The sequence below is a fragment of the Coptis chinensis genome, chromosome 7 (genome assembly GCF_015680905.1).
Source record: "Coptis chinensis isolate HL-2020 chromosome 7, ASM1568090v1, whole genome shotgun sequence".
Classification (NCBI taxonomy): domain Eukaryota; kingdom Viridiplantae; phylum Streptophyta; class Magnoliopsida; order Ranunculales; family Ranunculaceae; genus Coptis; species Coptis chinensis.
In genome coordinates this window covers 88,795,611-88,809,977 of record NC_141462.1, presented here as the reverse complement: position 1 = coordinate 88,809,977, position 14,367 = coordinate 88,795,611, and the positions used below count along the sequence as shown (strand labels likewise).

General features: G+C 35.1%; 1 protein-coding gene across 2 annotated transcripts; it reads right to left on the bottom strand.

Moving 5' to 3' along the window:
- Window positions 1-4,162: 4,162 nt before the first annotated feature.
- Window positions 4,163-12,632, bottom strand: LOC147489744 (uncharacterized). Of its 2 annotated transcripts, none has more exons than XM_086573105.1 (10): window positions 12,393-12,632; window positions 8,751-12,296; window positions 8,516-8,645; window positions 8,343-8,431; window positions 7,368-7,606; window positions 6,521-6,607; window positions 6,328-6,427; window positions 5,244-5,445; window positions 4,994-5,146; window positions 4,163-4,679 (listed from the first exon to the last, which is right to left on the bottom strand). In XM_086573105.1, the coding sequence occupies exons 1-10, from the start codon at window positions 12,477-12,479 to the stop codon at window positions 4,660-4,662; spliced, it is 4,653 nt and encodes a 1,550-aa protein (XP_086429231.1). In that variant the 5' UTR covers window positions 12,480-12,632; the 3' UTR covers window positions 4,163-4,659. The 2 variants fall into 2 exon arrangements, with proteins under 2 accessions (XP_086429231.1, XP_086429232.1); XM_086573106.1 differs by having other exon boundaries at window positions 4,994-5,128.
- Between the last annotated feature and the right edge of the window lie 1,735 nt (window positions 12,633-14,367).

The window sequence follows — 14,367 nt, the reverse complement described above, 5'->3', positions numbered from 1 at the left end:
AATGCAACTATATTGAACTGACCTCAAAGAAGAACTAACAGGAAATCAAAAATTGGATGTAAATGCATCGAATTAATGTAAAAGAATAATTAAAAGGAAATAGACACCGGGATGCAAAAACATTGAACTAGCCTCAGAGAATAATTATCAGGAAATCGGAAACTAGATGTAACTACATTGAACTAAGCTCAAAAAAAATAATTAATGGAAAATAAGACACTAGATGCAAATGCATGAAACTAACTTCAAAGAATAATTAATGAGAAATCAGAAACTGGATGCAACAATATTAAGCTATCCTCAAAGACTAATTAACGGGAAATAAAAAATTGGCTGCAAATACATTGAACTAAACTCAAAGACTAATTAACAGGAAATCAAAAACTTGATGCAAATGCATTGAAGTAACCTCAAAAAATAGTTAACAAAAAATCGGTAACTAGACACAACTGTATAGAAATAACCTCAACGAATAGTTAATGGGAAATTGGAAACTGAATGCAATTTAAATGCATGGAACTAACATTAAAAAATAATTAACAAGAAATCGAAAGCCTCAAAGAATAATTAACGAGAAATGGGAAACTGGATGCAAACTAGCCTCAAAAAATAATTAACGGGAGAAATCGGAAACCAGATGCAACTGTATTGAACTAACCTCATAAAATAATTAATGAAAAATTAGAAACTGGATGCAAATGTATTGAACTAATCTCAAATAATAATTAACTGAGAAATTAGAAACTAGATGCAAATTCAGCAAACTAACTTCAAAGAATAATTAACGAAAAATAAAAAACTGGATGTAAATGCATTGAATAACTATCCTTAAAGAATAATTAACTAATGAAAAATAAAAAACTTGATAATCTTTGATGACCATATATAATGTATATCATATATAATTACTTTTATGTCATATTTGCAAAGACATTACATAATGATCAATAAAAGTTGGTATTACACACCACTTTGGATAATAAATATGAAATCAGAAACTGTATGCAAATACATTGAACTAACCTCAAATAATAATTTACGGGAATTCGAAAATTGTATGCAATTACATTGAAATAACCTAAAGAATATTTAATAGGAAATCGGAAACTGGATGCAAATACATTGAACTAACCTCAAAGAATAATTAACCGGAAATCGAAAACTAGATGCAACTGCATTGAATTAAACTTAAATAATAATTAACGGTAAATTTGAAACTATATGCAAATGCGTCGAACTAGTCTCAAAATATAATTGTATTATATGTAGTGAGAATGTCTCAACAAATATAGTTTTGCAATTAAAGTGGTATTTATCATATCTCTTTTCATATAATGAAAATGTCTTTCTATTCAAGTAGCTTCAATATATTTTTGGCTTTATGTGGGCATTCTCAAACCGTGGGGTTTTTATTCACATTGCAAGAAATTTAGACGAGTGATCAATATAATATTCATATCTCATTGTTTTGCACAATGTTAATATTTTTGAATAATTTAATATAACGGCACCCGTTCATAAGACGAGTTCGAAAGCACACACACACACACACACACACACACACACACACACACACACACACACACACACACACATATATATATATATATCCTAACTGTCATACACTAATTTTTGAGCTAATTTTTTGTACACTTATAATCTACTATTTATGGATTATATCTCTACAAAAAAATTAGCTCAATTTGATATTTCAAACTTAAAATTATTTATAGACCGTTAACCAAACCGTATATATATATATATATATATATTCTTGATCAATATGTGATTTATTTTGTCTTTTAAACTTGTGTTTGTTTGGTAAGCGCCTTAAATAGTCCGGATCATATCCTTCTATTAAAGTCAGTGAATAGTTCTTGCGTTGAAATAATTCTTCCCTTGAATGATTGATTTTGTGTGCTTTTCTTGACCATCACAGCACACTGGGAACATAGTACAAAATATCTCGATATATCGCGATATTTGGAGATATCTATCCAGATTTTAGAAAAAGATATATAAATATCACAATATATTAAGAGATATATATAACTGCAAATATCGGCGATATTTTGACGATATTTGCAATATTTAGGGATATTTTGCGATATTTGGAGATATTTAACAATATTTTGTGTATATAACAATTTTATTTAATATTTACTATTATATTTTAAATAAATATAAATAATGTATCATGATATATCAAGAAATATCCACGATATTTTAGATATATCCACGATATTTGCATGTGAAACAATGTCAAATATCCCCAAAGAGAGGGATATATCCACGATACATATCCAGAAATTGAATATCGATAAATGCCTATATCCTGATATTTTGTACTATGCTGGGAACATTATCTATCTTGTCCTATAGAGCATAAGTGTACAATCCTTATGTGCAAAAAAACGTTTCTTTTCTTTTTTTTTGGCTAAACAATAAGTGCATTTCAGGGATGATCACTTATAGTCTGATCGTACAAAATAAGGTGCATGCAATTAGGGCATAGAGGAATGAGTGAACAACTTACCACGCCATGGTTACAGGGACCATTTAGGCAATAGGCTAGTATGAGTGTATCAAGAATTCAAGATAAGGGGGTGATCTAGATGGTTTTCTTCAATTTCTTAATGAGTTTGAGGCTTTAATTTGAGCAAGTTGGCTTTAAAGAAGTTTTCCTTTCAACAGATTAACAGCAATCTAAAGGAATGGGTCAATATGTCATCGATCGTGACTCACTCGTCTTAAGCTGACTCACTATGCCTGGAAAATGAGTGGAGAATCGGCTTAAGCATTAACAGAATCTAGCTTCGAGTTAATTTAGCAAATTCTGATCAAATGGAATCCATGTCCCAATCACATGCCACAAAGATTTGTAATTGTTGCGATAAGACGATGTCACTAAATGTTGAATTGTTTTCATGATGTGCCACTTATCTCCCCAAATAACCAGGGGCGGATGCAGGATTCTCCAAAGGGGGGGATTAATTTTCACTATTATTTTATTTTTTTTGAATTTTTTGGGGGTGAACAGTTATCACTGTATTCATTGTTTGCCCGGGTCAGCCAACTCATAGATCCGCCCATGTATAACGAAGAGGAATAAGGACATTACATGATTATTGTTGTCATAATTGGTATCGTTAAGATTATGAAGAACGTCAATCCAAGAACATTCTCTCATCTTTAATCAACGAACTACGGTACCCTTGTACAGATAGTCAGAGACTCGGAGAGTTATGGACGATCTATGGTATTAGTTATACATTCTTCTTTTATTATTCGCACTAACCATTAGGAGACAAGGCAGGCAGGTGCATATAAGTGAACATTACTTTGATTTAGACATTTACTCACATTTAGCAACAAAATGACACATGATTTAGGAGGTCCTCCTAAGAAAAAACAACAAGCATGGGCTGTAATGATAAGGATATTTGATCCAAAAAAGCAGCTGGCGTTACATGAAATTGGTCTTCTGGACTCGTTAATCCTCTTCAACTGTCGTTTCAATACCTGGGTCGTTCCTGAAATATCAACTGCTTATAAGATTTTTAAATGCCTCCTTAAATAATGTATGTTGTTCAACTTTGTTAGCTATTGCTGTTAAATTGGTTCATTTGAAGAGATATCCAATGCTCAATGGGGTCATGACAAGAGCTTACTAAACTTGAAAATTAAACAAGTGGGGCCCTGTTGATGTGCTCTGTTTGATTTGCACCACTCATTCCCAATAATGCACCTGTTAAATGTTGCAAGTAGGATCCAAGATACAGCTGATAAGATCAAAATAAAACAGGCATGGTTCGCTCTTTTCGGGTATAGTTTGCGATTATAGCGATGTATGTACTGTTGTTGCGTCGTAGCTGTATAAATGTACAAGCTACAATTTGCATAAGGAATGTTAATGTGCCTGTTCACTGACGCCTCAAGGGTTTGTAAGTTGTTTGTACATGTATATGACGCAAATCTCATCTGTAAAAGGATGAATATGAGATCATTGTATGTGACCTTGCTGAGTTCACCACTTAGATCTGTTAGGTTGCATATACTTTGGACACTACCATACAGCCTGGTGTTTGGTTTGCTGGATAATCTTAAGTAAGTCAACAGCTTACATGGAATATAAAATCTCCGTTTCTCTTTAAAGATTCTGTGCAAACGAAAGAACTATGTATATATTACGTACAAGATACAATGTTTCAGATTTACAAAAAAAGTGGAACTGACACCAAGCTCCGGTTATAACCCTCTCTCTTTACAAAAGCCTATCTACAAATAATCCTTTAGGAAAAACTACTGCAATAACTGCCACTACATTCTCTGCTCACATCTCACATAGTCTTATCCCATTGTCCAAGTCTGCATGGTATCATATTGGGTCTTTTATCATACAGTTATCGCTGAAGTACCATTTTGATAAATTGATCTCAATAGCCTGTTTGATGAGCTCTTATCACCAATTGTCTCCTACACTCACGGTACTTTAACTGCTTCCCTTAAGGTGCCTTTTTTCTTGTTTAGTCAAAATCCTCAAAAGAAAATTGATCTCGTCGCTTACTGTACATGAAATCAGTGGGGTTGATTGTGAAAGAGAGGCTAATATAACCTTCTGTAAATAGCTGCAGCACATATTCTAACCAAAACTTCTAATCAAGACTCTCTATTATCACCTGTGGAAAGAATGAACATGCATCAGAGATAACATAAAAGTAGTGTCAACAAAGCACAAAACAGGGAATATAAATGGAGAAGCTAGAAGCATAAAAAATAATTGGATTTGAGCACAGCAAACATTCAACAGAATAAGTTTTACAGTCCAATCATAGATGTATCATCAATGTAACATTAACTGTCTTAAGAGAAGTACGAACACAAGTATATGTTATGATATGCAGGGTTTTATTAGTTCCTAGACAAGAACACTCTTCATTGGTATATAGGTTAGAAAAAAAATGGTTGGAAGGAATGAAAATTTAAAACATACGTGAATGGGGTACGCTAATGGCATTCTCAACACCTTTACTTTGTTTGATATGTTCTGCTTGAATTCCTTCAGAAACGACATGTTTGTCCTGGCAAGTCAAATTGATCTCATCTCCAACTCTGGTGCATTCTTCCTCTTCAACGCGAGAAGAAACTAAATCAATACAGATTAATATCAAATTCAATTCAAAATGAAACACATATTAGGTTTTGTTTCAGCTTTTCCAGAACAATGGTTGAACTCAACACACCTGTTAACTCCAATGATTCAGGTGCCTTCCTCAAGATTTTCTGACACATTGTCATGTCCTGAAAATCCAAGAAAGTATAGTCCAGGAACGTCAACCTCTCAGAACTTGTCATCTTAGAAAATCCAAATGATGTTGTCCATGCATGTAGAGTTTGCGGAACAGCAGGCAGAACTAGTTTCTCCACTCCTAATTCTGCGAGCTTCTGAACAGCAAAGAAAGACACAACATTAGTATTAGCTAATAAGTATTCCTTACTGCTGTGTTTTGAAAGAGCAATATAAAATACGAGAGGAAAGTGGGAAATATTTCCTTGTTAGCAGTATGCAACATCTTATAAATCATTAAGTATCCAACAGGATTATTTTGTTCCATAACTGGACAAGGTGTTGGATCAAAAACCGTCCAGTTTTGGTTATTGGATCATTTGGTTGAACAAAAGGAGTTAACACACGGTGAAGTCCCTTGTGCTGGAGTAATTGTATGTTTCCCTCTTCTCCCAACTTTGAGAATTCACTGTTTCAATTAGGCTGTGCTTGGAACAAACAACCAAAGAATTGCAACTATCATGAGTCTGACACCATCTTTATTTTTCATTTAAATCATGTATCTTAAGATTTCACTCAAATATGCATCTCAGCTCCAAGATTTTAGGTGTTGAATTTTCTTCTGGTTTAGTTCCTAAAAAAGGAATTTGAGTAAGATCTCCCTCGACACATCACTAAAATATAATAATAACAATAATACAACTCCCTGAAATTGGCTTTTCTAACAGTGCTATCTAACCTAACATCCAGTGTTGAGGGCAAAGAGTATGTATTACGCCACAATCCCAGCTTGTTTTGACCAGCATACTTCAAGATAAACCTTTAATCAACAATCATCCACTCAACTAAGACACAATGAACAAGAGACCTCACACAAATTAATGTCTAACAACCTCGTATATGCTGCAATACTGAACAAGAGACTAATGTCTATTCTTAACTTGTGCCAGAATGAACTCATGAATATCAAATTAACTTATTTGTCTTACTACCACCTCGATTGCCGTTATTTAAAACTGATGTTTTATTTAGAACATTACCTTTTCAAGCACGTCCATTAATATACGGCACATTCCTCTCTGACGATACTGGAAACGCGTACCAACCAAGGGCACTTCTGCCACCTTGTCACCATATATCCTATTGAAAAGAAAGGAAAAAATGCAGATAATGTCATTATCATTCAGGAAAAGCGAAATCATTTCACAGTAATGTGATACTGGTAAAGCATACCTAACTGAGGCTACTGATACCAGTTCATCGTCCTTCTCCAAAAGTACAGTGTAGAATCCCCAAAAGTTCAGCCGTTTCAGCTCTGACCTATTCATGGTAATCAGCATCAGTATCATAGGAAAAAAATTAAATAGAAAAGTCTAAAAAAAATCTGAATTTGAGAGATTAAAACTACCAAGAAACCATATCTGATCAAGCTGATATGAAATCAAGGATAAATTTGGTGATGAAATATATCATGTTAACCATCACAAACGGGACACAATAAGAAAAGAAGCAAAAACGTTGTTGATTATATATCATCCAAGAATACAAACATGACCACTGGCACCGAACTGACGACCGGTGTTCCATAGAAACGTGTAAACAGGACTCTAGGCACCGCAATAATTAACTCAAGGCAAGAAGATGAGCAACCAAACTTTGACAGAGAAGTATCTTCTCTAGTTCTGTTTTTTGAAGTCTGGGGACTTTGTAACCGTAATATTCATGGTTTTACTTCTATTTCTGTAAGCATTATCAGGTTATTTCTTTATTGATGCAACTGTCAACTTTAGAGCTAGTGCACATGTACAACTTGAAGTTACTGTTCAAGTACATGCCTAATAAATAAATCAAGAACATTGTGAATGCCTACTATACAGTATAACCTGACATGCATGATGCATGTATATGCCAAGATATGGAATAATTAGGACAACTAAGGATTAGCAAGAAACTTCAGAAATAACAATCAAGAATTACCAATGTAAATCCCAATTGTATAGTATCTCATTTGACAAAAACAAGTATCATAAAGATTTTATTTTGACTCCAAAGATATTTATAAGTAAAAAACAAGTCTTACCATTTATTGAATACAACATCTTCAACGATATCTTTCTTGGTGTACAAATCTTTAACAGGCTCAAAGCACTCGTGCATCACACCAAGTGCTACATTAAGCTTGCAGTGATGTTCTATGGTGGTTTCGCTGTCAGATGCAAGTTGAGAATCACCTTTGAAGGATTTCAACATTGTCCACGTTAAACTATTATCACCCGCTGCAATAGGCTTCCCTAATAACTGATGGAGGCCAACAAAAATCTGCAACAAGAAAATCGATTATCACAACAAAACAAGAAAAACCTAAACAATAAAGTTTAAGACTATATTGTCAATATTTATATCTCCCAGGAGCCGATTGCACATAGGCACACAGCAGATTAATCATTCACATATACAATAAATTGATCATCCAAAATTCCCCTTAATAAAGTCTGAATATCACTTGCACACCTATCTGAGTCAATTACCAATTACAAATGAATTTTAGATTTTATGTGCCCAAAACATGCATGCAGCACACAGCATGCAAAACATATTCTGAACATAAATGAGTAACACTCGAACCCCATAAGGTCCAAAATATGAAACTATTTCGAACGACAGATGTCAAAATGAAAAAATGTTGATGCATTTAATTTTGTAAGTATATGATGTTCTCTAGAATACAACAGAAGAGTCAACTTCCTATACAGATTTTTACACATAATAATCCAACTTCCTATGCAGATGTTTATGCATAATTTGAATGCAAATGATGTGGAGCCGATTCCTGTCGCTCCATGCTTATGCTATTACCATCTAAGGAAAACAGAGATCATGCAGAAAACATTCAGAAGGAGTTTGCAGGGAAGATAAAAAAAAAATCTCACGCACGGATTTCCTTCACTTCAATTGGTCTTTTTTCACAAAAAGCAGACACTGAGGAGAGGAATGCAATATAACACACCAAATGTATACTAAAGTAACTAAACACATACGCAATATTATTAAGTACCTTTTCACACTTTTCGCTGCAAAACCAATTTCCTTTTGAAAAGCTTTCTGCCGTCACGGGACTTTTTTGCCTTGTGCACCCGACATGATCTGCAAAACAACAAAGGCAGACAAATATTAAAGCAGGTAAATATATTTGAACTTACACTACACAAAAATATGAATGAAGCTTACATTCTCGCTCGCATTGATCACATAATAAAACTGTCTTCTCAGTGAACTGTTGAATGTCTCCATTGAACTCACTTTGATTACATATGCCACATCGACATGATGGGCAGAACCATTGACCTTCTGGCAAATCCTACAATCACAAAAAAAATTTAATCAGTTTAACAATTTCTTCTAACAAAATCCAACAACAGAATTCTTAAATTTCGCAAATGACGAAGAAAAACAAGGAACTCACATTTAAATCAAGGCAGCTCAAATGAAATGCAGATGGGCATTGATCACACAATACTAGTTCGCCTCCATAGTGGCACAGGGAACATATATTATCACTAATATCACAACTACGATCTCTCTTGACCCTCTCTCGTGATTCTGCTGCAAAGCAATATAGATTGTTAGCTTGTATGATTTGCTTCTGGCACTGCAAAAGTGATCTGCCATCTTCCAAGAAAATATTTGCAGCTGGTTGGTGAGATTTACTGCCAGCATGAGCTTCAAATTTGCTGAGACTGAAAACCTTTTTACAACATTTGCACCTAATCCCTTCCTGACAAACCCTCCCTTCAACCATACGCGGGCACTCTCTGCCTGTGTAATAGACTTTTGTCCTTGGTGGTACCACATTGTTGTCTATCAAAAGAGAGAGAACTGTAAGAGGGGTGTAGTACACAGGGCTTGGTTCCAGAATCTTTCTTGCTCTTTTGTGTGATCGCAGCATATGGGTTTCGCAGCTACCATCCAAAATAGCTTCACGTTTGATTAGAGATTTAGATGATTTCTGTAATTTTCGTTTCCGTGGAAGACCACTGTGATTCACTTGTTTTCGAGACCTTCTATCACGTGGAGTGGCTACCTTTGTTTCATCTTGGCTACTTTGATGGTGCTCACTTGTTGGATTATGAACAAATCCAGATACAAGAGGACGAGGACTGCTGTTTTGCAACTCCAGGCATCTTCCTATTTCACTTTCATGTGCATTACCGAACTGCAGATGTTCTTCTGATTGTGATGGACCAGATGGTTCAAAATAACTCTCATCAGACATTTGAATTGATCCTTTTTCAGCCTCAACACATGTCTTCGACGAAAAGAACTCATTATTTAATGGATCTTTTACTTTCTTACTACCATTCATACCAGACAGCGTTTGTTTAGTATAAAGCATTCCTAAATTAATGCATGCCTCGCAAGCTTTTACAAGAGATATATAAGTTTTGCCCTTTGGTGAAGTATAGCGCAACTCACGCTTATTTTTCATCTTTGTGATATACCACAATCTCCACCCAACAGCCAAGAGGTGCTTCTTTGCTCTTAAAGTCATATCTCTAGTACTTCGACTCTCATTGACCAGTTTCACCTTACTTTTATCAGACCCTATGTCATTCCATTCTGTCACAGCTTCTGGACAATACTCAACTTCAATGGAGTCTTCATCATCAGAAACAGGATTTAAAGATGGTGACTTGCTTTCAGGAGGGTAGAAATCGGCTTTTTTTTTCTCAAGGATTAACGAAGAGTCCAGTGCGTTGTTGTTGCAATCTAACTGCTTATCAGGGAGAGTAACCAAACTTTGATGACGAATTTGGGATATCTGATTCCTGACATTTCTTATAACTTCGGAGTGGTGTCTGCAGGCATCACGGAGAGAATATATGGTCTTCCCATCCTGTGCGATGTAACGAAAGAAAAGCTTGGATTTGGTTTCAAGTTCATTTTTCCTACACTCTATCTTCCATCCCAGAGCTGCTAGATGCTGTCTAACCTCTGTAAATGTAGCATTGTCATTGTTATCTTTTGATTTTCTGTTGCAACTCCCACCTTCCGTGTAGTTTTGTACTGCATCAGGACACTGCTCAGCTCCAGGAAGGACATCAGTTCCTGCGGGTTGCCAATTTGCATCTCCTGCTTGTGCATAATGCTCAGCGTGGGGCACATTGAAGGTCTGATCATCTCTTTTCTGACAATCATTTGCAGCGCAGTCCGCAACTATTATTCTTGGGGACTCTTCCAATCTGCTGTCTCCAACCCAAAGAAAAGAATCATCAACACCAGAACTAACAATGGATCCAGTTGTAACTGACTTTGGATCCACCGCCAGGTCCTTAGTAGCCAAGCTGGCAGCTAAATCATTGGAGCCAACATTTACATGTTTCTTTAAATTGGAATCCTGGTAGTTATCTGATATGATATTAGCTGAGCACTCCTGATCTTGCATCAACATATCTTTAAACCACTGAGTAAGATCATCTGAACTTGAATCCGAAGTTACAGCCGAAACAATTGGCTTTTCCTCATTCTTCAATATATGTCCTGAATTATAATCTACTTGGTCTTCCAATACAACCTTCTCCGAAACAATTGGCTCTTCCTCATTCTGCAATATAGGTCCTGAAGTATAATCTACCTGGTCTTCAGATACAACCTCCACCAAGACAATTGGCTTTTCCTCATTCTGCAATATAGGTCCTGAAGTATAATCTACCTGGCCTTCAGATACAACCTCCTCTGAAGCACCACATTTCCTTCTTTTAACCTGTGAAGAACGACGTTTCCTTCTTTTAACCTCTGAATTAGTCCAAACCCCTTCAGGCTTCAAATCAACATCTTCTTCGAATTCAGCTAAATTTGAAGTAGAATTGGTTTTACCATCCTGGCCTCCCAACACAACCTCTTCCGTCCCTGCATCTTGTAACTCCATAAGATTATGAGAATTCTCTATTTCTGGATAAGTTTTACCAACAGACTTTGTAGTACCGCACTTCCTTCTTTTAATCTGTGAATTAGTCCAAACTTGTGTAGGCTTAACAACAACTACATCAACTCCAGCTAACTTTGAAGCAGAACGTGTTTTCTGCCTCTGGTCCCACAACACAACCGCTTTTATCCCTCCATCAGGACTCTCGGGAATATTCACTCCATTTTGCAACTCAATAACATTACGATCTATTTCTGGATACAATTTACGAACAAACTTAGTAGTGCGTTTCCCTCTTTTAACCTGTGAATAAACTCCTCCAGGTTTCAAATCAGCTAAATTCGAAACATAATGTGTTTTCTCCTCCTGGTCCCTCAACACAACCTCTTTTGTCCCTCCATCTTGCAATTTAATAACATTATGACCATTCTCTAATTCTGGATACATTCCACGAACAACCTCCAATACTAAAACATCCCATACTGACCGCGTACCACAAATCCAATCCCCAATTCTCTTCTCAAAATCTTCTTTACCCTTCAAATTAAACCAAATCTCTCTAACCGATAAATTAATCGACAACCCTTTCTTACGCTCCTCAACACATTCAAGAAACAACCATTTCCCACGACGCAACCATTCCCCAGACCTGTCATTCCACTCTTGCGTAATCCTTAACTGCCCAATACAAAATTTCTGCTCATCACATAACTCAGGTAAAAAAACCAATCTTTCCTCAGAACCATCTTCACTATCAAAAATTACACCTTCCCACCAGACATTATTTATACACACATCTACACACAATCCATAACACAACTCTTTAACACTTAACAACGGTGGTATAGGCCTTATTATCGTGGCACGACAATGCTTTAAGCTTAAACTATCCATGTCATCGGCACTATCAACTCTATCAACTCCATCAAGTATTGAAGAAACAGATACTGATTCAGTTTGCTTTGTACAACTATCATCACCAAGAAAAATATTATCATATCTTACATAACGTACTAAATCATCAGATTTTACTATAGTTCCAGAATTCCAGGACTTTTTCTTTGTACTTTCATCTACTCTTCTTACCTACAAGAATACAAAAAAACAAAGAATACAAGTTAGTAAACAGATGTTAAAGCATGAAAACGGGTTTTGAGAAAAGAAAAGAAGCATGGTAATTACCTCGACTTTTTCTTTAACATGAAGTTTAGTTTCTTTTCGTTTGCGTTTGTTCTTTCTGGTGTAGTGCATTATGATCGGGAGCACCATTGTAGTATAAAGAAGAAGAAAAGAGAAAAAGTGTGCGGGTTAAGTTACGGAAAGAGTTTAAGTAGGAGAAGATTCGTTTCCTATTTGGATTCTACTTTGTTTTGCGTTTTCCGGAAATTGAGGACTCTAATTTACAATTGTACATAATTGCCCTTGTAGTTGTTGTTTATTTTTATGATTCTAAACCGATTAGTTTTTACCCTTTTTTTAAAAAAAAATCACTAAACCGATTTTATCACACCGAATTGATATATTAATCAGCCAAAATGGCCAAAATAACCGATTTCTCACTAAATTGAGAAAAAAAATTTATTGAAAATATCGGTTTCTTACCCAAAAAATACGTAAAATTAATAAATTGGATTTTTAAACCGTATTAATAATAATGGAACCTAATAAACACACAAAGCTAAGAGTTTACTTATTTTCTTCTCTTAACGAATGTTAAATATTATTGTATCATCTCTCTAATATATATTATCTCTTCTCTCTCTCTTTATTTCTTTAAATATTTAACATAATTGTTGTATTTGGCATATCTGTAGTATTCTAAAATTGAGTTGATTAGATATGATTATGAAAATCTGATATTTTTTGTTGCATCTCGAATAACTATGTAGAAATATCTTATGATTGTATTATTATATATTTTGAAAGTGTCAAATATATACCTCTGATATAACCGATTAAATCGCCGATTAATCGCATATCGCTCCTCGACCGATTAGTTTCAAAAACCGATTTTAACTGCTTAGCGCGTAAACGGAAATACTAATAGCCCATTGTTTAAGAAAATGATTGAACTTACTCGTCGATATGGGCATCTTCCATTTTTATTATATATATATATATATATATATATATATATATATATATATATATATATATATATATGTGTGTGTGTGTGTGTGGGGGGGGGATAGCCACATTCTAGGCACATTCGATCGATCTAATCCACCGATCTGTTTCCAATAAACGAAATTTCAGCCCTCGGATATTTTTAGAGTTCAGAAAATCAAAATAACTCAATATAAAAGTCGATAATCTTGCGAAGGGTTTTTTCTCTCCTTCTCTCTCCCCAATTTGCTCCAAATGCCCAAACCAACACCTCCAACACAAAATCAAACAAAGAACCCTCACTCTCTCTCCTCGTCTCCTTTAACAGGTATGAAGAAGCAGAAACAGTTGACACAACAAATGAGTTTAAAGGGTTCGATAAAGGTGATTTCTCAGGGAGTAAGAAAAGGAAGAAGTGATTGATGGATTGTGTTCATCTTCTAAAGGATGTTAATTGTGTAGTAAGTGAGAGCTCTGAGAGGTACCAATTTACTTTTTATTGTTTTTATGACCTACCAAGTCTCCTGGTTTAGTAGTTGTCTATATCTTGATGCAGTAGGTTATTTCCTAATTTTTGACTTCTAAATAAATGAAATAGATTGACTGTGACCAGTTTACCAATATTATCATCTTGGGTTGCAACGATTTTTTTTTTCCTTCCTAGTATGTAGATATTTATCTTTTTCTTCCGCTTGCAGTGATGAGTTTCTAGAGAAGGAACATGCTGGTTCACCATCCGTTTGTTTAGTCTATTGTTTGTGTATAATGATTTTTCTTGCTGTTCTCTTTCCTTGTAGTACCTCTGTGAGGTTTTACAGGAAAAAGGATGGGTGTCATCTATAATGCAACTTATATGGATGCTAGGTTGACATCACTCCTAAAGATGCTCTAAGAGTACTATTATCATTTTACGACGAGGGTAAACTATTGTCCTTAACTGTGTTTTCAAAATGATGGTGGTTTTTTGGTTTAGAAAACCAGAATAAAGTCCCCAACAGTTTTCCCCCAATGCAAAAATCAACTTTGACAAATTAAAGAATGAGAATGAGAA